This window comes from Acomys russatus, chromosome 14, assembly GCF_903995435.1.
Source record: "Acomys russatus chromosome 14, mAcoRus1.1, whole genome shotgun sequence".
NCBI classification, from domain to species: Eukaryota; Metazoa; Chordata; class Mammalia; order Rodentia; family Muridae; genus Acomys; species Acomys russatus.
The window spans coordinates 35,628,177-35,654,355 of record NC_067150.1 but is presented as its reverse complement, the minus strand read 5'-3'; the positions used below and the strand labels follow the sequence as shown (position 1 = coordinate 35,654,355).

Sequence of the window (26,179 nt, the reverse complement as noted above, 5' to 3'; positions counted from 1 at the left end):
AGGCTCACTTCCTGCCCAAACAAATACATTTACTTCTTAAAAAAGAATCTCATGTAGCCCTGGCTGGCTGGCCTTGAACTCACTATATAGCTAAAGATGACACTGAACTACTGATTTCTCTGCTAAGACTACACTTAGCCTATTTACTTTTTTTTTTTTTTTTTGGTTTTTCGAGACAGGGTTTCTCTGTGTAGCCTTGGCCATCCTGGACTCACTTTGTAGACCAGGCTGGCCTCGAACTCACATCGATCCGCCTGCCTCTGCCTCCCGAGTGCTGGGATTAAAGACGTGCGCCACCACGCCAGACTATTTACTTTTTCTTTTAAAAATATTTATTTATTTATTTACACTTGTTTATTTTGTGTGTGTGTGTGTGCTTGCGCACACACACATGCACACATGGAAGCCAGAGGAGGATGTTCATGATCTTTCTCTACTGCTCTACCCCTTTAGTATGTATGTATGTATGTATGTATTTTTTTTAGACAAGGTTTTTTGTTTTTGTTTTTCTTCCAAACCTGACTCTACGGCGAGGCTGGCTGGCTAGCTAGATCTTGGGCTTTGCCTGCCTCTGCTCCCCTACACTGGGGTTACAAGCATGGGTGTTATGCTTGGCTTCTCCATGGGTGCTGGGAATTTGAACTCAGGTCCTCTTGTTCTTACAGCAAGCACTCTAATCTACTGAGATGCTGCTCTTCTTTCCTTCTTGTTCTTGTTCTCCTCTTCCTCCTCATTATTATTCTTTTCTTTCTTTCTTTCTTTCTTTCTTTCTTTCTTTCTTTTTTCAAGATAGGGTTTCTCTGTGTAGCCTTGGCTGTCCTGGACTTACTTTGTAGACCAGGCTAGCCTTGAACTCACAGAGATCGGCCTGCCTCTGCCTCCTGAGGGCTGGGATTACAGGTGTGGCCATTGCATCTGGCACTTATTCATGTTCTGATCTTTCCTATAGACGCTTTGCTGTGATTTTTGGCTAAGACCATATTTATTGTTATCTTGGTCCATTCTATCTGCTGGAACAAATACCATAGATAGTGTGGCTTACAAGCAAGTGACAAAATTTTATTTTTCACATACTTCAGCAGCTGTGCTAGTGTGGGTGTGTTTTCATTAAATCTTTGTAGCAACTTTTAAAAAAATGAATATAGTGGAAGAGAAAAGATTATTCCAACCCCAAGAAGGTGAAATTATAAAAATTGTACAAGAGGGGCTAGAGAGATGGCTCAGTGGTTAGGAGTGCTGGCTTTTGTTCCGCAGGACCTGGGTTCAATTCCCAGCGCTGGATGGCAACTTGCAGAAAACATCTGTAACTCCAGTTCCAGGGGATCCAATGCCTTCAGGATGTCTGTACCCTTGAGGTAGGAGGTTAGAAGTTTTATATACCTGTGACTTGGTTTCCCCCAGTGGGTCGCAGCTTGTATAACCAGTACAATAGCAAAGTTGGGACGTTAGTATTGGCAAAGTTTATGGGCTTCATTCGGATTTCATCAGTCCTCTGTTTAACTCAAACGTCTCCCCAAGTCACCACTTCTTTTTATTTTCACCTCTGTGACTTCTGTCCATGGCACTGTTCTTTCTTTGGACTCCTGCAATGTCCTCTAATTCCAGCTCCCCAAGACAGTGCCCTACTCCCATAGTCCAGGCTCAGTTCACTATGTAGCCCATTCTGGTCCTGAAATCATGGCGTCCCTCTTGCTTCCGCCCCCACCAGGTACTGGGGTTGCAGGTGTCAGCTTGTGCCTGGGATTTCCCCTTCTTCTTGTTTCAATTACTATTCTCTAATGAGAGAGGGGGGGGGCACACTAGCCACAGGCTTAGATCAGATAGATCCTGGCGTATTCAACTTGTGGTCTGTGCATACTATGACAGTTATGAATGTAGGCCCAACACCAAATTGTAAACTTGTGGAGCATGGCGTTGTACTGTTTTAATGCCAGAATTTGAAAGCTGAGACAGGAAGATCTCAAGGCCAGCCTGACCTACATACAGGGTTCTAGCCAGTCAGGGCTATATAGTAAGAGCCCCCCCCCCCCCAACTATCAAGGTCCTTCCTGAGTGTTGAGCCATACTTGGCCTTCATAGGCCTTTGCTATTGGTTGTAAGCGACCTCCTCTGGTCCCAGGTCTTCTATTTGCCAGGTGAGAGATGCTTCCTGTCCAAGGGCTGGGAAAGATTCTGGGCCACATAGTCTCCTGAGACCAAGAGTACTGGGCCTTGGTGAGGAAAGCTGCCCCACCATTACCTTAAATACTGTTGGACCGAGTAGGTAGAGGACGGTGACTCTTTAGCCCATACCAGGACTCGGAAGGACCTCACCCTAGCTCTGTCAGGAGGGCACATGAGAAGGTGTACCTGCCCCCAACACAAAAGCTACAAATTCAGGAAGGAGTTGGACTTTGTGCATAGGGGCAGGAAGATGCATGTCACAGGTCCCCAAGGCTATGATGTTTCCCTCTTGGCCAGTGAAACACCTCAAATCTCATGGCAATCCCCTTAGCCTTCCCCAAGAGAGTTCTGGATGTCAAGAAGACTACTAGAGTCATGGCCAGTACAGTCTGTCTCTGAGGGTGGCCACATTCAGATGTAGGGAACAGAGAGGGGCATCAAAAACATTTAACACTGGGTGTGGTGGCACACGCCTTTAATCCCAGAACTCTGTAGGCAGAAACAGGTGGATTGACATGAGTTCAAGGACAGCCTGGTCTATGAAAGAGTCCAGGACAGGCAAGGCTACACAGAGAAACCCTGTCTAAAAAAACAAAACAAGGCAAACAAACAAAGAGCATTGAAAATAAACATTTTGAAAAATAATTTGGTGCATGAGTGTGTGTGTGTGTGTGTGTGTGTGTGTGTGTGTGTGCATTCACAGGTATGCATACAAGTGTGCCAAAGTACAAGTGTGGAGCTCAGGACAGCTTTTAGCACTTGGTTTTTCTCCCTCCACCAATGTGCATTCCAGCTATTGACCTCAGGCTATCAGACGTGGTGGCAAATGGTTTTACCACTGAGCCATCTCACCAGCCCCAAGACAGGGGCATTTGATGCTTTGGACAAGAATTGTAGGCCTTAAGGTAGGGAATTACGTGGTTGAATGTAGAGAGAGGTTATGGGCAGTGAGAAAGTAGGTTGGAAGCCTGCGGCATATGGGCAGGAGCCCCTGGCTTTTCTAAGTACCCCCAGATACTACAGATATCCCACAGCCTCTACAAGATTTGCTGACTTGTCCAGAGACTGATGGGTATCATGACCAGCTGCGGAAAGCATTCCTGTTGGCATTTGTTCATGGTCTTGGGCTGGTTTGGTTGCAAGGCCTGCCTGATGGTTTTCCCTACCTTATCCTCTTCTGCTGTCCCGGTCCATGGTCCTCTGTGGCGTCTTAGGCTGACTCTATTTTAGGCCTCGGAGTCCACAACTCTGAGACAGCTTCAGAGAGCAATCCCACCTCCCTAATGACTGAGTGTGGCCACAAAGCTCTCCAGGGAAGAGTGCCAAGTGTGACAAAGGCTACAGGAGGAGCACCAGGAACCAGGGTCTCACACTGACCTCTCACTTGAGGCTTCCTATCTGGCCTCTCAATTCCTTCCAGAAAAACATTTGAACTTGACCATTCATTGCTCTATGGGTGGAGCTTCCTAAAATTGCCTGGTGTTTAGTCACTCCTTTCCCAGCAAAGGTTTCCTTACAGACTTCTCTGGCTTGACACTTGTAGCTCCAAGGAATTGCTGAGCAGGGAGCCTGGCTCTTGAGAGTGTCCCTTCCCTGGATAGCTCAGGCTTGGCTGCATGCACCTGCCAGGTGACTGTTAGGCACATGGTCTGTGATGGGTGCCTTCTCCTGCCTTCTTCAGGCATGGTCAGAAGAGAGGCCAGCGCAAGAGCCGGAAGACTGGGAGCTAGTGGTATTAATTAATTAATTAATAATTATTTTCTTTTTTGGTTTTTCGAGACAGGGCCTCTCTGTGTTAGCCTTGAACTTGCTTTGTAGACCAGGCTGGCCTCGAACTCACAGCCTCCCGAGTGCTGGGATTAAAGGTGTGAGCCACCACGCCCCGGCTGCGGTATTAATTTAAATAGGGATGTTTAAGAAAAAAAAAAAAAGTTAAATACCAGGTGATTCAGCCTCCTTCCCCACACTGCCTGTCAATGTGGGGTAGGGCAGGTGGAACTCGTTACCACCCTGTGTTCTCTGTATCCAGGATGGCCTGTGGTGCCTGCTCACGGTTTACTCATTACTTTTTGAGGAGGACCCATGTTTCTACTCCCAATGGAGGGGGGGGCAGAACCTACCGCAGCCTGATGCCCCACCCCCACCTGCTCGAGGGCTCCAGGGCATGGCTTCTCAGCACACAGGACTTGAGGCTGCATTTCTGCAGAACTAGAGCTGGGAACAAAAGGTGGGGTGCTTATCTCAGCACAAAACCCCTGGCACTTCACGAGCCAGGGTTCGTGTTGGCGGTGGAAGCATGGCTGGCCCCAGATGAGTCAGCAGAGAGAACATACATTAGTTCAGGCACAGCTTTCATGTTAGAGTCACTCTCAGGAGAAGCCCAGCATACAGGGCTGCAGAATGTGGGAGACAGAAGGCAAGGGGACAGGAAGGGCTGGGATATCCTAGAGTCCTGTTGGACCCTCTGCACACAGAAGCACCCCCAGCTAAGCCATCCAGGCTGAGGACCTTGGGAAGAACAGAGCAGAGACTCCAGAGGCTTAGTTTTATTGGGCAAATTTCTTTTTCCTCAAGAGAGATGCTGTAAGCTGTGGTGGTATTACACGTGGTTGACAGGACAGGCAGAGTCGCCTGTGGGAAAGAAAGTGTTTGGCAGAGCGGTCTTCCCAAAAGTGTGCACGCTGGGTCTCACTCTGCCTGACACTAAGAGGTCCTGGAAGAGGCAGGTTGCAAGACTCTGGTTGTCTGGGTGGGTGGGTGGGGGGGATCAGGGACAGCAAGAGGGGCTGGCACAGAAAGAATGATCTCCCTTAGTGAGCTGGGGCCAGCTGGGCGATTCTAGGACCCCCTTCCTCCACTGCCTTAGATCCTGTGGTCAGAGTTCTGGCTCTTGGGGAGCAAAGGAGGGGGCCTGTCCTCCTTTGCCCCCTTTTTCATTACAGGTAGTGGGAGTTGGAGACAGCAGGCTCAAGTGTTTTAGAGGAGGGGTGATGAACCCCCCACCCCCCTCCCCCCCAACCTCCTACCCTTTCCCTCAACATTCCCTAGCTGAGCCTGCATCTTTACCGAGTGTACCCTGGCTCGAGGCCCCAGGGGACTTCTTCAGTGATAGGAGGGGGCTTGTATGTGGTGGCTGAGAAGTTTTCATCCTCATTTGATGGGCCACAGAGGCTCAGCAGTGCCCTGATATCTTGAGGATCCCCTCTCTGCCCACTGGGTGTACCAGGCACAAACACACTCCGACACCTTCATCCATATATCTTTCAGGCATCTGGTTTGGTTGGCAAGGAGGAACTAACTCCCCACGGGGACCGATATCCTGCCACTCCACTACTCATCACACGCCCTTATGCTCCACCAGGTCCCCAATCCTAGCTTCCCTTGTTAGAAATGCTCAGAGAAAAGGAAGGATAAACTCTAAAATAAACAGACAGAAGCAGAAGCGACCGTGGAGTTAAGAGTACAGAATGGCAGCCAGTGGTGAGCAGAGAAGGTGAAGAGGCAGAGGTGGGTGGCGATTACATGCAGCACTGGGATTCCTTAGGGGGGGAGGCAAGGTCCCTGTTTCTCCCCCATTTTTGAGATATTTGAGGGTCTGGGGGAGGGAGTCAGTTGACACGGAGAAGCAGGAACTCTGGGCCTGGAGGTTTCCTGTTTCTTCCTGGGCCCACCCAGTCACAGAGAACAGAAATCCACCGCTCGGAGGAGGGGGAGCGAAAGCAGGAGCAGCAGCAGCCACGAGGTGTTCTGAAGCAACAGGCTTATGCCGCCACACCTCACCAGCTTGTCTGTGGAGAGAGAAGCGGGGATAAGGGGCAGAGGGGAAACGACTCAGGCAGGCAAAGAGGAACGCCAGGTGTTTGTCCTTTAAGGGGACCGGGACTTTTGTTTTTTCAAGACAGTGTTTCTCTGTGTAGTCTTGGCTGTCCTAGACTCGCTTTGTAGACCAGGCTGGCCTTGAACTCACAGAGATCCGCTTGCCTCTGCCTCCCGAGTGCTGGGATTAAAGGCGTGCGCCACCACGCCCGGCCTGGGACCAGGACTTTGATATCTTAACAGAACCATCACCACACCACCACCACCACCACCACCTTTGCCACTTTCAGTTTCCGAAGCTCTTTGAACGGAGTAAAGTTTCTACTACAAGGCTCTGCCTAGCTGGCCCCTGATCTTTCCCCACTCACACTGAGGGCAGTGGTTTCCTAGGGCACCAGGGAGCAGTTAGGGGACCATGACAAGGTTGTAGGGCTCCTCACCTCTCTGGCCTATTGTTTTTGTAGGCAGATTGGCTAACCCCAGCCTAGCTAACCTGGCCATTTCATCTTTCTGGGGGACCAGTCTCACCTCTGAGCACAGAGACATTTCGAAAGGAGGTCGTGGGAGGCTGGGTAGGGGCTTGCAGCTCACACCTGTAGATGCCCTCATCCTTGTGGGTGAAGTTGGCTAAGGTGAGGACCTTGATGTTGGGCTGGTTGGACACTTGGACCCGGGAGCGGTAAGCGTGCTCGGGAACCCCAAGGGTGCCTGACAGCACATGCTTCTTCTTTTCTCGGGTCAGGCTGAATTCATGCTGGAAGGGCACGTTGGTGGTGTTTTCATGACGGCAGTCCAGGCGAAGGTTTTGGTTCACCAGGCAGGCTGTCAGGCTGGTTACCCTCTGCCCTCGGGACATCTGCAAGACTGGCACAGCAGTGCCTTCTCTGAATTGGGGGAGATACAGAGCAGGGGCCTCCCACTTGCAGGAAGAGTGGTTTTGGCCTGGCCCGGGAGGATGTGGGGTTTGTACTCACCTCCCTGGGGGTATTGGTGGGATGTCCTACCACCCCTACACCCCAACTTCCATCTCTAATCTACTGAGGCTCTGGGCCCCACAAGAAGTGCTTTTTTTTTTTTTTTTTTTGAGTCTGGGGTTCTCTGTCTTGACAACAGCCCTGGAACTTGCTCTCTAGACCAGGCTGGCCTCCAACTCAGAGATCTATTTGTCTCTGCCTCCTGAGTGCTGGGAGTAAAGGTGCTCCCCACCACCACCCAGCAAGAGGAGCTCTTAGTTCCCATATGGAATTTCCAATATGCCAAAGACCACCACAGGCAGGAGATCATCGAGGTTGAGTGCCCCACCCCAGCCACCTGTGCCCCTGAGACTGTGGCAAAGAGGCCATTTCCCCTAATGGCAGGAAGCCTGATGCCCCCGGAATGCCAGTCCTGACCCTTGCCCAGTACCTGAAAGCAGGAGAGCGATTCCAATGGCTGGGTTCATGGTGCCAAGAGTTCAGCCCTGGATTCTAGGGGTGGGGGGTGGGAGAGGGAGGAAAGCTGTGTGTCAGTCAAGAAATGAGACAAGTGGGTCCACATTTTCCGTGGGACTTAAGACCTATGGGGCAAGGATTGCCTACATTTAAAAATTTAATTTGCAGGGTGGTGGCACTTTTAATCTCAGTACTCAGGAGGCAGAGGCAGGCAGATGTCTGAGCTTGGAGCCAGCCCATTTACAGAGTGAGTTTCCAGGACAACAAGGGCTACACAGAGAGACCTTGTCTTAAAACAAAACAAAACAAAAACAAAAAACCTATTTTTTAAAATTTGGTAAGCTACATATAACTTTTAATGTCCTAATTGGTTTGACTGTATGCTTCAGGAATGTTAGGCTCAGTCACATTGCTGTGCAGCTGCTCTCTAGGACTCAGTCTTCCCAAATGAAAACTTTCCTACCCATTAAACAAACAAACAAACAAACAACAAACAAACCTCCTTCAGGCACGAGTTCTTGTTCAGAAGGTCAGACCTAGCATATAGTAGATATGCAAATACTTGCTTACATATGGATAGGGTCTCACTACAGACCTGGAGCTGGCCTCAAACTCACCAAGTAGCCCCAGTCTCCTGAGTGCTGGGTTTATAGGTATGGTGCCTCCATTTGGCCTATTATTTTATTGAGACTGTATCTCCCAATGTAGCACAGGATGTCCTCGAACTCTGTCCCACCTCAACAGAAGATATCTACTGAATAAATGAGGCTTTCTGAACCTTACACACAAATAGGATGGTGATGGGGTTTAAGAAAACTGATTAACGGGCTGGAGAGACGGCTCAGAGGTTAAGCGCATCGTCTGTTCTTTCAAAGGTCCTGAGTTCAATTCCCAGCAACCATATGACGGCTCACAACCATCTATAATGAGATCTGGTGCCTTCTTCTGGTGTGCAGGCAGACTACTGTATACATAATAAATATTTAAAATATCTTTAAAAAACCGATAAACATCGGGCACGATGCCCCCCAGTCAGGCCTGGTCTCGCTGAGGTGCCACAGAGGCCTTGTACAGGACACAGGACTGAGAAGCCATTGCGCTCTGATTGCACGTATGCTAGAGATGTTTGCAAATGGCCAGCTCATGAGGGTTCCTGGGGCGCTAATTTGCTGGTCCGGTGTTCATAGCTACCGGGCACAGGGTTTCTGCTTTCTTCACAGCGCCCCAGCTCTGTTCTTGCCCAAGAGAGGCACAGTCTACTAGAGTTTAAGGGCTCCACCTAGGCTACAAACAGCTGAGCACTCTCCCAGTCTAAGGTCTGTGGGGAAAAGAGACTAGGGTCGGGGGGGGGGGGGATGGGTTATGACAGTTAATGTCATCACAGCCTGGGGAGGAGCTGCAGCCTGGAGCCGGATCCAGGGCTCTGTGGTGAAGAAAGGGGACTAGTTATTTTAGAGACAAAGTCTCCTTAAGAAGCCCTGGTGAGCTTGGAATCCTCGATGTAGTCCAAGTTGATCTTAACTCTTCTGCCTCCACCTCCTGAGGGCAGCAAAAGGCTTGGATCTGAGAACACTGGGCTGTGGAGTGAGGGCTTAGGATTCAGTAGGGGAAGAGGGAACCCCTAGAGGAAAGAAATGGGGTTGGGGCTGGGGTTGGAGAAGCCCGACAGAATTTGATGGAAGGCTAGAGTGAGCTGACAGAGCCGCAGCAGCAGAAGCAGCAGCAGCAGCAGCAGCCCCGAATTCCGAAGCCTACACCCAAGCCAAACTCTGCGCCCCTTCCCTGAGGCCCCGCCTGGCTGACCCCACCCTGATGACATTTCCTTTTTTCAATCCTCCTTTACCAATTGAAGTTCCCCTTCCCCGCTCGCATCCTTTCTTGCTCTCCCCTCCCCCGAGCCTGTCACCCAGTTCCCACCCGCAGCACTGCGGTTTCCTCACCTGCGGTGCCCCGCACCCAGCCAGCCTCGAGGTCACCCGGCGGAGACTCCCCCCTCCAGCTTGCCACCCGCCTTCTCCCTCTATTCGCACCATCCACCTATCCTAGCTGGCTGAGTTTGGGTGTGGGGCAGAGGTACTGTGGAACCGGGAGGAGCCGGCCCAGAGCAAGAGTGAGATGTAATGGTGTCCAACACCGGAAACTCATCTGGTGAGCGGTAAGTGAAAGGACCACTCCCTTCCCCGCCCCGGGCCTGCAAGTCCTTTCTGCCCCGACCTCTGTCACTTTGCCTGGTGGTCTGGTTACAAGTTAAACTTCCTTATAAAGGCATGTCCAACAAGCACCTGGAATTCCTTTTCATGAAAATACAGCGTTAGCAGCATCTTAGCCTCAGCCAGTGATGTACACTCACCCGGAAAGCCTCTTCCTCTATAACCCCCCAAAGGTTAAACAGCCTTTGTCCCCCCTCCCCCCAATTAAATAAGCTGTTCGATGAAGCCCTAGAAGTCTGTTTCTTGCTTCCATACCCACCTCTCCACCGCGGTTCCCGCCTCGCCTACCCTCTTAAGCCAAGAATCTGACCGCAGACTCCCCGGCCGTTAAGGGAGGAGGTGCAGAGTGGGAAGATACTTAGGGACCGACCTCTGGGTGGAGAGCAGAACCAAGGGCTGTCCTCGGTGTTCTTACTCACGGATTTCCTCTGGCATCCAGTCTCAGAAAGAGCCCACCAGTAGGTAAAAGCCCGCGACCCTGCACCATCTTCCACCCCCACCCCGGCCTGGAATGCAGGTCCCTCCCCCAGTTCCCGGGGCCCCATAGAGAAACACCCTGGTATGTAACCCCAAATCTGCAGCTGGGGGAAAGGCTTGAACCCTTGCCCTGGGGCTGTCTCTGAGTGCGCGGGTCCCTCTTGGCTCATGCTCTCACCTGGATTCCGGTAGCTGTAGCCTCCTCCGGATGCACCACCGCCTCCAGTTACTGCACCCAGCTCGAAGACCGCAGTTTTCACTAGGGGTGGGAGGTAGAGGGGGAAGCGGGGACGGGCCTCGGGATTCAGCCAATCAGAGGTTGAGGGAAAAGGATGGAGGGGGAGGGGTGGCGGGCGAGGACTTGCAGGAGGTGTCGCGTTTGGGTAACGGAAGGTAGCTTGCTGGAGAGGCACCCTCAGTCCTATGGTTGGGCTGGCCTGCCTAGGGAAGGAACGGTTTGGGACCCCCCGGGGATCAAGGTGGGGTAGCCTCCTACCCACACTCCGAGACGAGACGCTTGGTATCCTTTTAAAGCTGTAACCCTTTCTTTGCTAGAGAGGCCCGCCAGCTTCCACCTTCCTTTCCTTCTAGGCTGAAGCCTTGCTCTTGAGCCTCCAGTGACAGGTTTTGGCTTTGGAGCCCCGGTCTTTCAACAGAGGAAATTGTTGGTTGTTTTCCATGCTGTAGCAGTCCTTTGGAAGCTAAGCAAGGGGTGCACTTTCCTGGACCCTCTCTACTTCCTAGGCCCCAGAACAAGTACGCAGAACATCAGAACGCTTAGTTTGCAGGGAAACTGTGCTTTCCGCCCCCACCCCACCCCACCCCATCTCGGGTTTTTCCGAGACAGGGTTTCCCTGTGTAGTTCTGGCTGTCAGGGAGGAGACCCACCTGCCCCTGCGCCAGCACTACCCAGCGAAATTGCATTTCCTGGCCCAGCCACGGAGAATGCTCTTGCTTCCCTGAGTACAAGATGGTCTTCAGACAAGGCAAAGAGCGTTGCCTTCTACCAAGCATTGCTGGGCTCATTACCTCCATGGTCACATTATATCCCCACTCCCATCCCAACAGACGCATCCTAGCCACCACTCCTTGTTACTTCGTGGCTGGTGAGCGTCCAGGTGGACCAATTGTAGGACTCTGGAACCCCACCTCCTCCCCGCGTCCCCCAGCCGCTACTCTGTTCCCTTCAGCTAACTAACTGGAAAGGCTGAGACTGCGTTTCTGATCTTCAGGGACACCATCTCTACACCATGAACTTGATGTCAACAAAAGACTCTTTTTTTTTTTTTTGAGACAGGGTTTCTCTGTGTAGCCTTGGCTGTCCTGGACTCGCTTTGTAGACCAGGCTGGCCTGGAACTCACAGCCATCCACCTGCCTCTGCTTCCTGAGTGCTGGGATTAAAGGTGTGCGCCACCACCGCCCGGCCAAAAGGCTCTTTCTAAAACCTAGTGTTAATGGTTTATTTGTTTATATATTATTATTTTCATGAAACTATAGATAGATAGATAGATAGATAGATAGGGAATGTGTGTGTGTGTGTGTGTGTGTGTGTGTGTGTTCGCATATATTTGGAGGCCAGAAGAGAATTTTCAGTCTGTTCCCTCCTACCATGTGGTTCATAGGGACTGAACCCAGGTTGTCAGGTTTGCTGGCAAATACCTTCACCCATCAAGCCATCTTGCTGGTCTCTATATCTGCTTTTAAAGGGCTAGTTTTATTCTTGGTCTCTGAATTCTGGTTGGGAAGTCTTGTGGCCTGGCTCTTGCCTCTCAGCCATCTGCCTGCTCACTCTCCTATTTCTTCTTAGAAGTTGGCCCTGGCACCATCGCTGCAGTTTTCAATATGGTAATGGCACTCTTGGAAGCCATCCCTGGGCCTGTAGATGCAATATCAGTGGCCTCGCTTGGAGGGCTGGGTGGATTCCAGGGCTTGTGATGACGGGACATTCTAACAGGAGCGGAGGCTATCTTTCTGGTAAGCCACCGCACTGCTGGAGTCTTTATGTAAAGCTCCTCAGAGACTGTGGGCTGAGGAACAGGGGCCTTGAAGACTACGACACTTACAGACGAACCCACCCAGCTTTACTGTTTGTAGGGGGAGTTCTACGGATCCTGGTGCTCACCCCCGTAGCCATTCTGTCTCACTCAGTCAGCCTCCTTCTCTTTTCATTCCACACACACTATATTCTCCTGCCCCGGGACTGACACGTGCTCCTTCTGTCTTAGTGGCTTTTGGGTTGGGTCCTGGGAAATCTTTCCTATCAGAGTATGGTTGCTTTTGTTTTGGGACTTTCTCCTCCCAGAGCTTGGGGCTGGAGCTGGTTGGCTCTCTTGTTTTGGGGGCGGGACACAGGCTACTCAAAGGGCTGTTAGCTGCAGGTGTCAGAGCTTGGGCTGGCTGAGGTCCTGCATGCTACCCTGCAGGCCCATCGGAGGTTCAGCTGTACTACTTTGCGAATGTTTCCAGGCCCTGGCCTACTTTCTGGGTCCCCAGGCGTTCTGTCTTCAGGAAGGGGAGGGGAGCACGGCCTGTTAAGAGCTCAGAACTCTGTCTGCTGGAGCAACTTCTCCAGTTGGACAGAATCAAAGGTTCAAAGAAGACATTCTGGCATCTGGAAGGGATAATGGATGGGGAACTAGGGGAGACTGAGAAATATACATTTACTAGCAGACAAATCCGAAGCTGGAAGGTGGAGGTCAAGGTAAGATAGTCCCTTCTTGGTCACCTGGACCCCTCTCCTTTCTTTCTTTCCTGGATCTCCAGCTTGAGAAACATGGATAATAAACTCAAGATCAAACAAACAAACAAACAAACAAGACTTTTGTTTAGAACAACCTAGGGGGGCAGTTACTCTTTATAGCCATATAAATATGATCATGTAGGATGTTTTTTTGTCTCAGGGTTTCTGTTGCTGTGATGAGACACCATGACCACAGCAACACTTAGAAAGGAAAACATTTAATTGGGACTGGCTTACAGCTCAGAGTTTGGTCCATTATCATCAGCAGGCATCTTGACAGCATGCAGGCAGACATGGTGCTGGAGGAGGAGCCGAGACGTCTACATGTTGATCTGCAGGCAGCCAGGAGGGGGCTGTCTTCCGAGCATGAGCAAAGGAAACCTCAAAGCTCACCCTGACAGTGACAGTCTCTCTCCAACAAGGTCACACCTCCTACTAGTGCCACTCTCTGTGGGCCAAGCATTCAAACACGTGAGTCTATCGGGGGTAAGGGGTGGGGGTGGGTGACAAACCTATTCAAACCACCACATCATGTATCTTCTACCTGGTTTGCTGGAACATTCTCTCCTGGCGCTCACATGGGAAAAGTGTGCCTGTTCAGTTGCTACCCTGAATGGTCCCAAGCTTTCTTACTAAGGAGGTCATACAACAGCTGGAACAAGAGTGCGTGTGCTAGGTGGTGGTTTGTACAGTTGGTAAAAACATTGGGTGTGGTGACTTAAAGGACAAGAGATATTCCTGTTGTGGTTCAGATATGTGTGAGTGTCTGTGCCCCCTCCCCCACACCCCAACTCATGCTAGAAGCTTGGTCCCCAGAATAATGGTATGAAGCTGTGGGGCCTGGTGGAAGGTAACTAGGCCACAGGGGCTCCATCTTTGTGAGTGGATTATGAGGGACAGGGTTGGTCTCACCTCACTCTTGCTTCCACTCTGTGTGATCTCTCCCGGAAACAGCTGGAAGGGAGGGTCTTACCAGATGCTGACCAGATGGGACATGGTCTTGCACTTCATATTCCAAATCTGTGAGATAAACGTGCCTCTTTTCTTCTAGTTCTTCCTTTTTGCTAAACCAAAACCAAAAACCAAAAACCAAAACCAAAACCCAAACCAACCAAACAAACAAAAACAACAACAACAAAAAACCCAAACCAAAACAACCAAATCAAAACAAAACAAAAAACCAACAACAACAACACCCCTTTTATTTAAGTGTGTGGTGGTTTGGACAAGAATGGCCCTGATAGGCTCAGATATTTGAGTGCTTGGCCATCAAGGAGTGTCCCTACTGGAGAAGGATTAGTTGGAAGGCGTGGCTTTGTTGGAGGAAGCGTGTCACTAGGGGTCGGCTTTGAGGTTCCAAAAGCTCAAGCTAGGCCTGGTCGTTCTCTCTTCTTGCTGCCTGTGGATCTAGCTCTTTTGCCAGCACCATGTCTGCCTGTGTGCTGCCACACTCCCTGCCATGATGATAATGGACCAAACCTCAGAAACTGCAAGTCAGCCCCAGTTAATGCTTTCTATTGTAAGAGTCGCTTTGGCCATGATGTCTCTTCACAGTGACTAAGACAAAATATTTTTATATTTATTTATTTTTATCTTTTATTCTGTGCTTGTGTATATCCTTTTGCCCGCCATGGCCCATGTGTGGAGGTCACAGGACAATTGCAGGAGTTGATTCTCTCCTTCTACCATGTGGAACCCAGGGACTGAACTCAGGTCATTCATCAAGCTTTATGGCAAGCATCTTGACCCAATGACCCACCTCACTAGCCACCCCCATCCCCCCCCCCCCCCCCCCGCCCTTGCCCTTGCCCTTTCTCAACTGTGATGTTCAGGCTGGCTGCGCTGGGTAGTTTTAACTCAACTTGTCACAAACTAAAGTCATCAGAGAAGAGGGGAACCTTGATTGAGAAAATGCCTCCATAAGATCAGGCCATAGGCAAGCCTGTAGAACTCTTTCTTTCTCTTTTTCTTTTAAAAGATTTATTTATTTATTATTATGTATACAGTGCTCTGCCTGCATGTACACCTGCAGGCCAGAAGAGGGCATCAGATCATATTGTAGATGGTTGTGAGATACTATGTGGTTGCTGGGAATTGAACTCAGAACCTCTGGAAGAGCAATCAGTGCTCTTATCCTCTGAGCCATCTCTCCAGCCCAGGACATTTTCTTAGTTAGTGGTTGGTGTCCTAGGCTGGTGGTCCTGGGTTATATAAGAAAGCAGGCCGAGAAAGCTATGGGGAGCAAGCTAGTAAGCAGCACCTCTCCATGGCCTCTGCATCAGCTCCTGCCTCCAGGTCCCTACTTTGAGTTCCCACCCTCAATGCCTTTGAAGATGGGCAGTTACATGGAACTGTGAGGGGGGAAAAAACCTCTCTCCTCCCCAGATTGCTTTTGGTCAAGGTTTTTCATGACAGCAGTAATATTGCTGTGAAGAGACTCTGTGACCATGGCAACTCTTATAAAGGAAAACATTTTATTGGGGCTGGCTTGCCACTTCAAAGGTTTAGTCCTTTATTGTCATGGCAGGGGCTTGGCAGCATGAAGCAGATATGGTGCTAAAGAGGTGCTGAGAGTTTTACATCTGGATCCACAGGCAGCAGGAAGAGAGTGCCCCAAGGCCTGGCTTGGGTTTTTGAAACCTCAAAGCCCACCCCCAGTGACCTACTTCCTCTAACAAGGCCACACCCACTCCAACAAGGCCACACCTCCTAATAGTGCCACTCCCTATGGATCTAGAGGGGCCATTTTCATTCAAACCACCAGACTGGCCTTGAAATCACTTTGTAGTCCATGCTTCCTTGCATCTTCAATTTTCTTCTTCTTCTTCTTCTTCTTCTTCTTCTTCTTCTTCTTCTTCTTCTTCTTCTTCTTCTTCTTCTTCTTCCTCTCCTCCTCCTCCTATTTCTCTATCTCTCCCTCCTTCCCTCTCTCTCTTCCAAGACAAGGTTTCTCTGTGTATCCTTGATTGTCCTGCAACTTGCTCCATAGACCAGGCTGGTCTTGAGCTCAAAGATCCCTCTGCCTCTGCCTTCTGAGTCCTGGGATTAAAGGTGTGCTACCACTGCCTGGACAAGATAGTACTTTAATGAAGTTGTGAGTTTGGCTTAAGGGATCTAGAAAGAACACTGAAAGTGTCATTTGGATGCTGCTACCTCGTTGACTATTGTAAGGGAGGGAGGCACTAGCCAAGAAAGTCCTGCCCCATTTGTGCTTTGGAAAATAAAACCAGTCCTCTTTCTTAGTTTGTTTGTGATGGAATGGATTCTTTTTTTTTTTTTTTAATTTTTTTAATTTTTTGAATGGATTCTTAAAGTAAGAGAATGGCCTAAAGAAAAGATTAAGTCAAGAGTGTGGTTGTAGGGCAATCAGGGACTGCTTCTGACATGAACTCTGGTGCCCCCCATTTGATCACTTTCCCTTGCCAGTGACACATGGAGGAAGGAGAAGTAGGCTATCAAGGTGAAGCCTGATATGCTGTGGTCATATGGTTAGGTGAGAAGGTCTCCTGTCAGAGGTCTAGGGGAGGGGAATAGAGCAGAAGAGGGAGGAAGGGTGGGAACAGGAAGATACAAGTGAGGGGATAGCATTTAGGTGTAACCTGAATAAGTTATGTTAAAGAAAAAAGAAAATGAGTGTGGTTGTAGAGCCTTTGTTAAGAGGATGGTGGTGGCGCATGCGCCTTTAATCCCAGCACTTGGGAGGCAGAGGCAGGGGGATCTTAGTGAGGTGAGGCCAGCTTGATCTACAAAGCAAGTCCAGGACAGCCAGGACTACATGGAGAAAGTTATAGTCACAGAAAACCCATTAGATTTAAAGAATATTATATTGGACAAAGCTGCAGAAATTTGGACACCAAAGGACTAGAAATGCAAAGTGGATCTCAACTTCCTTTGGACAGGAAGCATACGTGGGGTTTTTCTCAGGGAAAGAAGGGTCTGGGAGATGCTTAGTGGGAGTAAAGGGAGGGCCTGAGTTTGATTGACAGCATCCATTTAAAAAGTTGGATGTCACCAGAGTTCGTGTGAAAGTCAGACCCCACTCTCCACTCAACTGTGGAGAATGTCCTGTCCATTGGCTAGATCTGGGTAGGGGTTTGAAGTTTACGGCTTGTATTGTCCTTGGCTGGTGCCATAGTTTGAGCAGGACCCCTGGGCCCAAATCTGCCTATCATAATGTTCTTCTTGTAGGTTTCTAGGACCCTCTGGATACTTCTACTTTGCCCCATATTTGACTACATTCCCTGGATGGGAGACCTGGTGGCACTCAGAGGAAGGATAGCAGGCTACCAAGAAGAGACTTGATACTCTATGAGCATATACAGGGGAAGGAGGTCCCCCTCAGTCACAGTTATAGGGGAGGGGAGTAAGGGGAAAATGGGAGGGAGGGAGGGAGGAATGGGAGGATACAAGGGATGGGATAACCATTGAGATGTAATATGAATAAATTAATAAAATATATTTTAAAAGTTAGGTGTGATCTGGGTGGGTAGCACTCAGGGAGGCAGAGGCAGGTGGATCTCTGTGAGTTCGAGACCAGCCTGGTCTACAAAGCAAGTCAGGACAGTCAAAGCTACACAGAAAAACAAAAAACAAAAACAAAAACAAAAGTTGGGCATGGCGCCATATACCTATAATTCCAACAGGGAAGCGGGTAGCTGGTGGTGGTGGTGACAGAAACAGGTAGATCCTGGGAGCTCAGTCTAGCCCAAATGGGGGGCTCAAGGTTCAGTGAGAAACTCTGTCTCAAAACACAGGTGGAGGTGGCTGGAGAGATGGCTTAGCAGTTAAAACTCTTGGCTACTCTTAAAGAAGATTAGAGTTAGTTCCCAGCAGCCATGCCGGCCTGCTTACAATCACCCATAATTCCAGCTCCAGAGGAGGTAGTGCCCACACATGCACACATACAAATACAAGCAAATTAAGTCTTTGAAAACAATAAAGTTGAGAGTGATTGAGGACAACATCGGGACTCAACCTTTGGCCTCTACGTGTGAATGAAAGCCCAGGGGTGTGTATCCGTACACACTCACGTATACCACACCAGAAAAGGGGGAAAAGAGGAGTAAGAGGAAGGAAGGGATGCTTAGAAGCTAGGACCAAGAAGAGCCCAGAGGGTGTGACCAAGAGCCAAGAAACATGGGGATCTCTTTAGCTGCAATACTGCCTCTAGAGTGTGGTTCTGACTCCATGTTCCTGGCTCAGTTTCAGAGCTGCCTTGAGCAATTCTCTATGCTCATTTCTACCTCTTTAGTGGGAGAATCTATTGACCAGATCCGATCCTTGCTTTATATGGGGGTAGATTACTTGTGTTTTCAGTTCACAGACCTCTGAATCAAGAGGAGCCATAACCTAGGAGTGGACTGGAGAAACCCCAGTCTACCAGAGGCTAAGTGCACAGTAGAGGCTATGCTGGAGGCTTGATAGCACTGACTGACTGTATTATGGGTGTTTTGGGAAGGACTTGTGGCGTTTCAGCTGAGGGCAGACTGTGCCTGATCCCTACCTTGATGGCCTTCCAGATCTGTGCCCTCTCCACGCTGAGTGTGGGTTTGACCATAGATGTTTTGGCTGATGGTCTTCCTTAAGCACAATGCACAAGTATCACCTGACTGCCTTGGGAGGAAGACCTGCCCTGCTGCTGCATCCAACAGGCCTTCCTGATGATGAACCCCTCCACAGTCACCAGGCAGGTCTACCTGTCAGCTGGCGGTGAGCGCATCCCGGCTTGATGAGGGAGGAGATGAGCACTGCAGCTGGTCCAGGGCTGCTCTGCTAACCCACAGACTGCTGCCTTTGCTTGCTAGCTGGAGCAGCAAATAAGCAGAAGAGGAGAGGGAAGAGGGGTTTAAGCCAGAGGTAGCAGCATAAACAAGGCCTGAGATTAAAGCAGAGCAAAGTAGGGGTGACAGAAAATGCTGAGGGGGACAGGAGAAATGAGGTCCTGTCTGGACATGGTAGCTGGGAGCCACGCAGGGTATATTCTGTAGAAAGAGTCCCCTGGAGAAGCACGGGGGAGGGACGACTGAGTGCCCACATGGACCCTGCCCCGCCCTGGTGGTTCTTCACACTTGTTGTCTGTTCAGCATGGAGGTGGGAGGCAGGAAGTGATTTCTTCTGTGGTGGAGGAACATGTGGTAGACCGTGCCCTGAGGTTAGGGTCCATGTTTGTCTTCTTTACTGTAGTGTTTTGAGGGCTCTAGGTCCTGGCACAAAGACACACACACAAAGATAGACAGACAGATAGACAGACAGACAGACACAGACACACACACACACACACACACACACACACACACACACACACACACACACACACGGTAGCCCAGGTTGCCCTCAAACTCATAGAAATCCTCCTGCTTCGGGTTCTTCATTGCTGGCATTGTAGGCATATGCCCCTCTACCTGGATGTGGTGGTTTGAATGAGGAGAGCACCTATAGGGCCCTGTAATGTTTGGTTGGGGAACTATTTGGGAAGAATAAGGAGGTAATATTGTTGGGCTTTGAGGTTTAAAAAGCCCACACCATTCCAATCTCCCTCTCCCTCTCTCCCTCTCCTCTCCCTCTCCCTCTCTCCCTCTCCTCTCCCTCTCTCCCTCTCTCTCCCTCCTTCTCTCTATGTGTTTGTGTTGTCTGTCTCTGTCTCTCTTGCTCTCTCTTTCTCTCTGTCTTGTGTTTTCCTTATTTGTTGACACAAGATGGCTCCATGTAGCCCTGGCTGTCCTAGAACTCCATATGTAGACCAGGCTGGCCTTGAACTCACAGAGATCCACTTGTCTTTGCCTCACAAGTGTGCTGGGACTAAAGGCAAATGCCATGATGCCCTGCTTTTTACTTATGGATCAAGATGTGAGCTTTCACCAGCACCATGCCTGCCTTGCCTGCTGCCATGCTCCCTGCCATGATGGTTATGGACTTACTCTCTGAAACTGTAAATGCCAAATAAACTCTTCTATAAGTTGGCTTGATCATGGTGTCTTTCACTGCAATAGGAAGGTATCTCAGACACTGGATTTCAAGAATTTTGTTTTTGATTTTTTGAGAGGACATTTAGAATTATTATTATTGTTGTTGTTGTTGTTGTTGTTATGTGGTTTTCATGAGGGCAGACATGCACTAACTTCTAGGATTCATTCCCTCCTTCCAGTATGAGTTGTGGGGGTTGACCTGAGATTGTCAGGCTTGTATTTTATCCACTGAACTATCAGCAGGCCCTGCTTCTCCACTGCCTCCCATAAGGTCTAGCCTGGCTTAGAAATCAGCCTGGCCTTGAAATCCTGGCAATTCCGAGTGCTGGAGTGCAGGTGTGTACCACCATGCCTGGGGAGATGTCTCTTCGAATAAACATAAAAAGAAATAAGAATGAACCGTGTAGTACAAGGGTCACATAAGGCCAAAAGGAGCTTGGAAGAAGGCTTGGGAGAGAGAGCAGCGGCTTATGGACAAGCATTCTCAAGGGAGCTGAAGCAAGGAAGCAATGACAGACCAGAGTGTGTCTGGGGCACTACACTGCAATCTGAGGTGGGGGGAGGAGTAGGGGGGCAGGGCAGGCTGGGGACGGAAGCCACTCCGCACAGCCTGCATTTATGAGGTAAAAGGTTTCAGACTTTCCAGTGAGCACTAGGGAACTATGGGTAGCCCTGAATCAGGGGAACAGTCTGATGATGTATTGGGGATAAATAAGTGGGAAAGAGCTGGAGGGTACACAGGAGTGACAAAGGGATCAGAGCAAAGGGCTGGAACCCAGTTGAGGGGGGAAGGGGCTGCCTTGGGGGATAATGGCAGCAGGCTCAGTAGCTGGGCACATGATGTAGCCCACATAGGCACTCGTGGAAGGTTTTTGGTGAGGGCCCCTGGGGGGCTCTCAGGTTTCTAGTGAGCTTCTCTGAAGGAAGAACAAAGAGAAGACAGCATTGGGGCAAAGGCTATGAGTTCTGGGATGAGCTCGCGGAACCTGGAGACGCGTGCGTGCGTGCATGCGTGCGTGGAGCAAGGAGGAGTGAAGGTATCTAGTGGGTGTTGCAAGTAGGTGGCAATTGGCACGTGATGTGGCTCTGGAGACGGACAGAGCTCTGGGGCCCTACAGAGCACTGATGGGGGCAGCAACAGCAGAAGAGTCTAAGGCCAGGGCCACCGAACCCAGACAGAGTGACCTGCAAAAATGGCATGCTCCAGTGAGGAAGTGGTGAATGGTTATGTGGTAAGGATTTGGCAAGACAGAGATTGGAAAACATGGCAAGGGGAGTTTCAGAAGAGGGTGGAGCTGAAAGCCTGAGGCTGTTGCTTCAAGATGGCTGCAATTTATTACAGTCAAGGTGTCGTTAATTATTTAGCATAGACGAGTACAAGTAATATATCATGGCACTGTAATAGACGAGAAGTTATTGTGCCTATTGTTATGAAACATAATGCGGTGAGGGGGTACCGTGGCAGGCCCATGCCAAGGTATGCCCCTGAGAAATTACACCATGCAACAGAGCTGGCGTGAAGGAGGTTTATTAGGGGAAGGAAGAGGAGTGAGGGCTTGGAGAAGAGGTAGAGTAGACATGTAGACAGACAGGCAGACGGGAGCAGAGCCGTGAGGGCAGAGAGAGGGGTGAGGTGGGGGTATGCTGAGGGCAGAAAGGGGGAGAGAGAAGCCACCGAAAACACACAGAGAGAGCTGGGGTGGCAGGCAGGCCCTTTCATCCGGCCTCTGGCCACACGCACCTGGTGCGCCTGGCTGCCTCAGGTGATGACGTAAGCAATTGCTAGGTTCTTGAGGGCAGGCCATCAGGATCACCTGCACGCTAACCTTCCTCCCTTTTTGTTTAATTTCAAAGTGAGGAACTAGGAAGGAGTGATCTAAAGGATGTGCTCTTTAGACTACTTCCTGCTGACTGGGGGAGGGGGATGCCATCATCTCTGGGGCTCTAAGAAATTTGGATGTTGGCTAAGTCCTGGGTGAGCTGGCTTTTTCACTGCTGTCTAGGATCTGTGGGACCGTCTGTGGCTAGGAGAGTGCAGGTCCAGTTGAGGCAGTCTGTGAGGCTGAACCAGAGCACCTGGGGCCAGCTGCCCTGGAGCTGTCCTAGATACAGGTCTCAAGGAAGCACCTGGTCTTGGTAAGAGGCTGCCCCTATGTATATTAGGGGCAGAAGATTAAGTTGGTTATTCTTGGGTGTACATTTGAAACATTTAGGCCCATAGACTTGGTAGTTGGGGGGAGAGAAGTCCCAAAACCAGGGAAAGGGGGAAGAATCCTATCCTCTCAAATAGGCAACAACAGGTGGAAAACTTAGGTTGTTGATGGACGGGGGTACTTATCTGGAGTTTGTTTGATCCGTGAGAGGTAGAGTCAAGTGGATCCTCTGGCGTTTACAGGATCTTTTTAAGTTTGCAAAAGAGGTTAGCGTCACCGTTGTTTGTAATCTGAAACCCACACAGTACAGAAGGCAGCAGACTCACATCTTTGTGTCATAGTAGAGACTTGGAAAACGGTTTGGGGTAAAAGCATGAGCACTCTTTAAGGGGAGCTCAGGGAAGACAGGAACCTTCCATGGGGCCAGAGGGGCAGCAGCTTACTTCAGCTCACTTGGTTTTGGTTTCCAGTGTGACTACAGACCGTGAAAGACGGGCTTCTTCCCTCTCTCCAGAAGGCTGGATGTATACAGATTTAGCACAGTGAGAAACACTTTTTTTTTTTTTTTTTTGAGACAGTGTTTCTCTGTGTAGCCTTGACTGTCCTGGACTCACTTTGTAGACCAGGCTGGCCTCGAACTCACAGATCAAGTTTCTTTAGATAAAGGAATAGTAAAAAGTTACATCTTAAACCTGCTTATCTTTTAACATGCAGCCTGTGAGCAAGGCAAACTTGTTTGCCTTATTTAAAAAAGAAAGAAAGAAAGAAAGAAGAGACCTAATAGTTTTAACTAGCTAGTGACTTGACTAATGAACTAACATGATGCTGCTGGGGTAAGGAGCGAGCTGCCTGTTCTCCAACTGTCAAGCTACAGTTAGCTTAGCCGTCAATGTGACCAGAGACCTGAGGAGGACAAGTTATAATCTAAATAACCTACGTATCAATTAAAATGACAGAAACTAGCCGGGCGTGGTGGCGCATGCCTTTAATCTCAGCACTCGGGAGGCAGAGGCAGGCGGATCGCTGTGAGTTCAAAGCCAGCCTGCTCTACAAAGTAAGTCCAGGATGGCCAAGGCTACACAGAGAAACCCTGTATCGAAAAACAAAAAACAAAAAACAAACAAACAAACAAACAAAAAAGGACAGAGACTAGTCCATAACCTTGACAGTTGTCCCAGGTTCCTGTGGTCTCCATGGCAACGAGGGCAGACCTGGTCTTTGGCCATCAGAGGGAGGAACATGAGAGAGAGAGAGAGAGAGAGGGAGAGGGAGAGGGAGAGAGAGGGAGAGAGAGAGGGAGAGGGAGAGGGAGAGAGAGACTGCCTTGTCTCAGGCAGCATGGGACAATCAATTCTCCAGGTTGTCCTGTTTGCCCACTAGCCGTGGGCTGGGCACTGGGGCAGCTTTGGCCTGGGGAATGTTACACAAATAACTTTTTTTTTTGTTTCAAATTACATATTAAAAAACTTAATTAAAAATTTTTTTATACATATGGGTGTTTTCTCTGCAGGTGTGCCTGGTGCCCTCAGAGGCCAGAAGAGTGGGCGTCAGATCCTCTGGAACTGGAGTTACCGACAGTTGAGTGTTGTCATGTGGGTGCTGGGAGTTGTACCTGGGTCTTCTGGAAAAAGCAGCTGATGCTCAGCCATGCTCCAGCAATCCCAAACCACAGGCGTGCTCCTCTAACGGCAGCCGGGCACAGTGGCGCATGCTGTCATCTCAGTTACTTGGGAGGAAGAGGCAAGGACTTGCTTGGTTCTAGCACTGTGAGGACAGCCACCTCAAAAGTTATATACATTTATCATGAAGTGTCTGAAGTCTCAGGACCCGTGTGACTCCTGCAGTAGATGCTGCCCTCCGTCGTGGTTGGTGGTACAGTTATGGCGCTCTGCACAATAGGCAGAGTCTCCCACATATCTTACTTCTCATACATAAAACAAGGAAATACCACTCGAACACTTTCCGAACATATCATTTACTAAATGGCCAGAGAGCCGGGTGTGGTGGTGCACGCCTTTAATCCCAGCACTTGGGAGGCAGAGGCAGGCGGATCGCTGTGAGTTCGAGGCCAGCCTGGTCTACAAAGTGAGTCCAGGATGGCCAAGGCTATACAGAGAAACCCTGTCTCAAAAAACCAAAAAAAAAAAATAAAAAAAAAAAAAAAAAAAAAAATAAATGGCCAGAGAAAAGTCTTCATGTTATTTAGTAATATTATAGATCTGAAAAATATCTTTTGATAATTGCACCTCTATGATCTGAGGAGGAAATGGTAAATTATTCAATATTGAAAATGATCACATTCTTTGGAGAAATCCCTTCCCTGCTGTATTTAAAAAAAAAATGGCGCTGTTTGCTAAACTCTGTTTATTGAGAGAGTTCGTATTTCAGTTAAGGGAGGTGCCACCATCCTAAAGGTTTTCTTCCTGATGAAGGATCTGACTCCATAACAGATTTTCCTTATATGCAAGAAAAAAAGCAGGGGAAGTCAGACTCCAAGCCGAATTTCACCTTCTCGACAGGTGCACAGCAGCTCGTGGCCTGGCATTTACATCTGCCCGCTCAGATAACAGAGGGTAAGAGGGGACAATCCATCCAGAAAAGGTTGCCAAGGATTATGGGAATGGAACATGCTCATTTGTTTTGTGTGTGTGTGCGTGTGCATGCATGCAGAGGTCAGAAGTCAATCTTGGTGTCAGTCCTCAGCAGCTGTCTTTTTTTTTTTTTTTTGTTTTGAGGCAGGGTTTATTACTAAGACATGACATTCAACAATTGTGCTAGGCTGGCTGGCCAGAGGGCCTAGGGATCATCTGTCTCTGCCTCCTGTGCTGAGGGTACTGGCAGCTGACACCAGGCCCAGCTTTTTACGTGGACTGGGGATAGAATTCAGGTTCTTACTAAGGTGAGCACCTTACTGACTGGGCTGTCTCCTCAGCCTCAGTGTGTCCATTTCTTTGGGTCCTTCTTTGATCCCCTAGCTTCCCGCTCTTCCCTCTTGTCCAGTTCTGTGGTGTGTTGCACCAACCTGGCCAGTTTGGTCCCAGGCACCATCCTGGGATGGTCAGGGAATAAAGAAAGAGCAGACACACGGACACATACATGTCCAGAAAAGCTGGCATCACGTGGGTTGTGCTCAGTCCGACGGAGCAGCGCCTGCTACTGCAACAACCCCCAACCTCAGCGAGTTTATTATATGCCTACAGCACCCGAGGGGAGGCTCCTAGTCTCTGTGAGAGGACTCTGAAGGAGAACAGTCTCTGTGGTACACATGGGAGGAGGACGCTATGGTAGATGCTTTCCGTACACTCTCAATATTCCCACATGGCCCAGAGGAAAGCTCTGCCAGGTCCCCCTGAGTCTGAGGCATTGGGGTCCTTGGTGTGGTCATGTCCATGTCACGAATACACATTCATGCAGGATCCTCTCCCCACAGTGGGTAGTGTACACCCAGGAGTCCTTGCCTGCTGGGTGATGCAGTCTTGCCTCAGGGGTCCAGAAGATCTCATGGTATAGTATCAGGGAGATGGGCCGGGGTCTTATGTTACTCAGGCTCACTCAGCCATTTCAGGAAGGCCTTTCCTCTGACGTGTGTTTCTGTTTCTGCATCTTCTCTGGGGTTGAGGCCAGTGGGAGGAAGATGAGTACCTGCCCCGTTGTGGCTGTTCTGACTACAATTGCATTGCCTTTCCCAGTGAATTTTTAGGACTGGGACTCAGGGAAGGTGAGGAAGGCCCTTGAGGGGAGTGCACCGTTGAAAGGTGTGAGTTGAGTCCCCTATATCCATTTGTTGACAGTTATTCCAATAGCGAGGGGTTGAGAGATGGAGACTTATCCCGTCCCTGGGCTTGGAAGTGGGACTTCGGGAGGTGCTTAGGGTGAGATGAAGTTGATCTAGGGCTGCAGCACAGTAGCAATGTTTGCCTAGCATTCAGAAGACCCGGGCTTCCATTATCAGTACTGAGAAAATAAGATTAAATAATGTCATCATAATGTCCCTATGATTGAATCATGGTGGTGGCTTTATAGAGAGACCAGACACACAGATACAGACACACACAGACACACACAGAACACAGACACACACACACAGACACACACAGAACACAGACACACACAGACACAGACACACACACACACCACCCCTCTTGCCATGTGTCACTCCGAGCAAGAGGGCTGACCTTAGATGTTGCTCCCTGATCTGGCATCTCAAGAGCTGGGCCTACATAA

General features: G+C 49.6%; 1 protein-coding gene across 2 annotated transcripts; it reads right to left on the bottom strand.

Annotated features, from left to right (window-relative positions):
- Positions 1-5,798: 5,798 nt before the first annotated feature.
- Thy1 (Thy-1 cell surface antigen) lies at positions 5,799-10,401 on the bottom strand. 2 transcript variants are annotated; one of them, XM_051156263.1, is made up of 4 exons: positions 10,275-10,401; positions 7,384-7,445; positions 6,508-6,843; positions 5,799-5,951 (listed from the first exon to the last, which is right to left on the bottom strand). In XM_051156263.1, the coding sequence occupies exons 2-4, from the start codon at positions 7,418-7,420 to the stop codon at positions 5,839-5,841; spliced, it is 486 nt and encodes a 161-aa protein (XP_051012220.1). In that variant the 5' UTR covers positions 7,421-7,445; positions 10,275-10,401; the 3' UTR covers positions 5,799-5,838. The 2 variants fall into 2 exon arrangements, with proteins under 2 accessions (XP_051012220.1, XP_051012221.1); XM_051156264.1 differs by lacking the exon at positions 10,275-10,401 and adding an exon at positions 9,350-9,499.
- Positions 10,402-26,179: the final 15,778 nt, after the last annotated feature.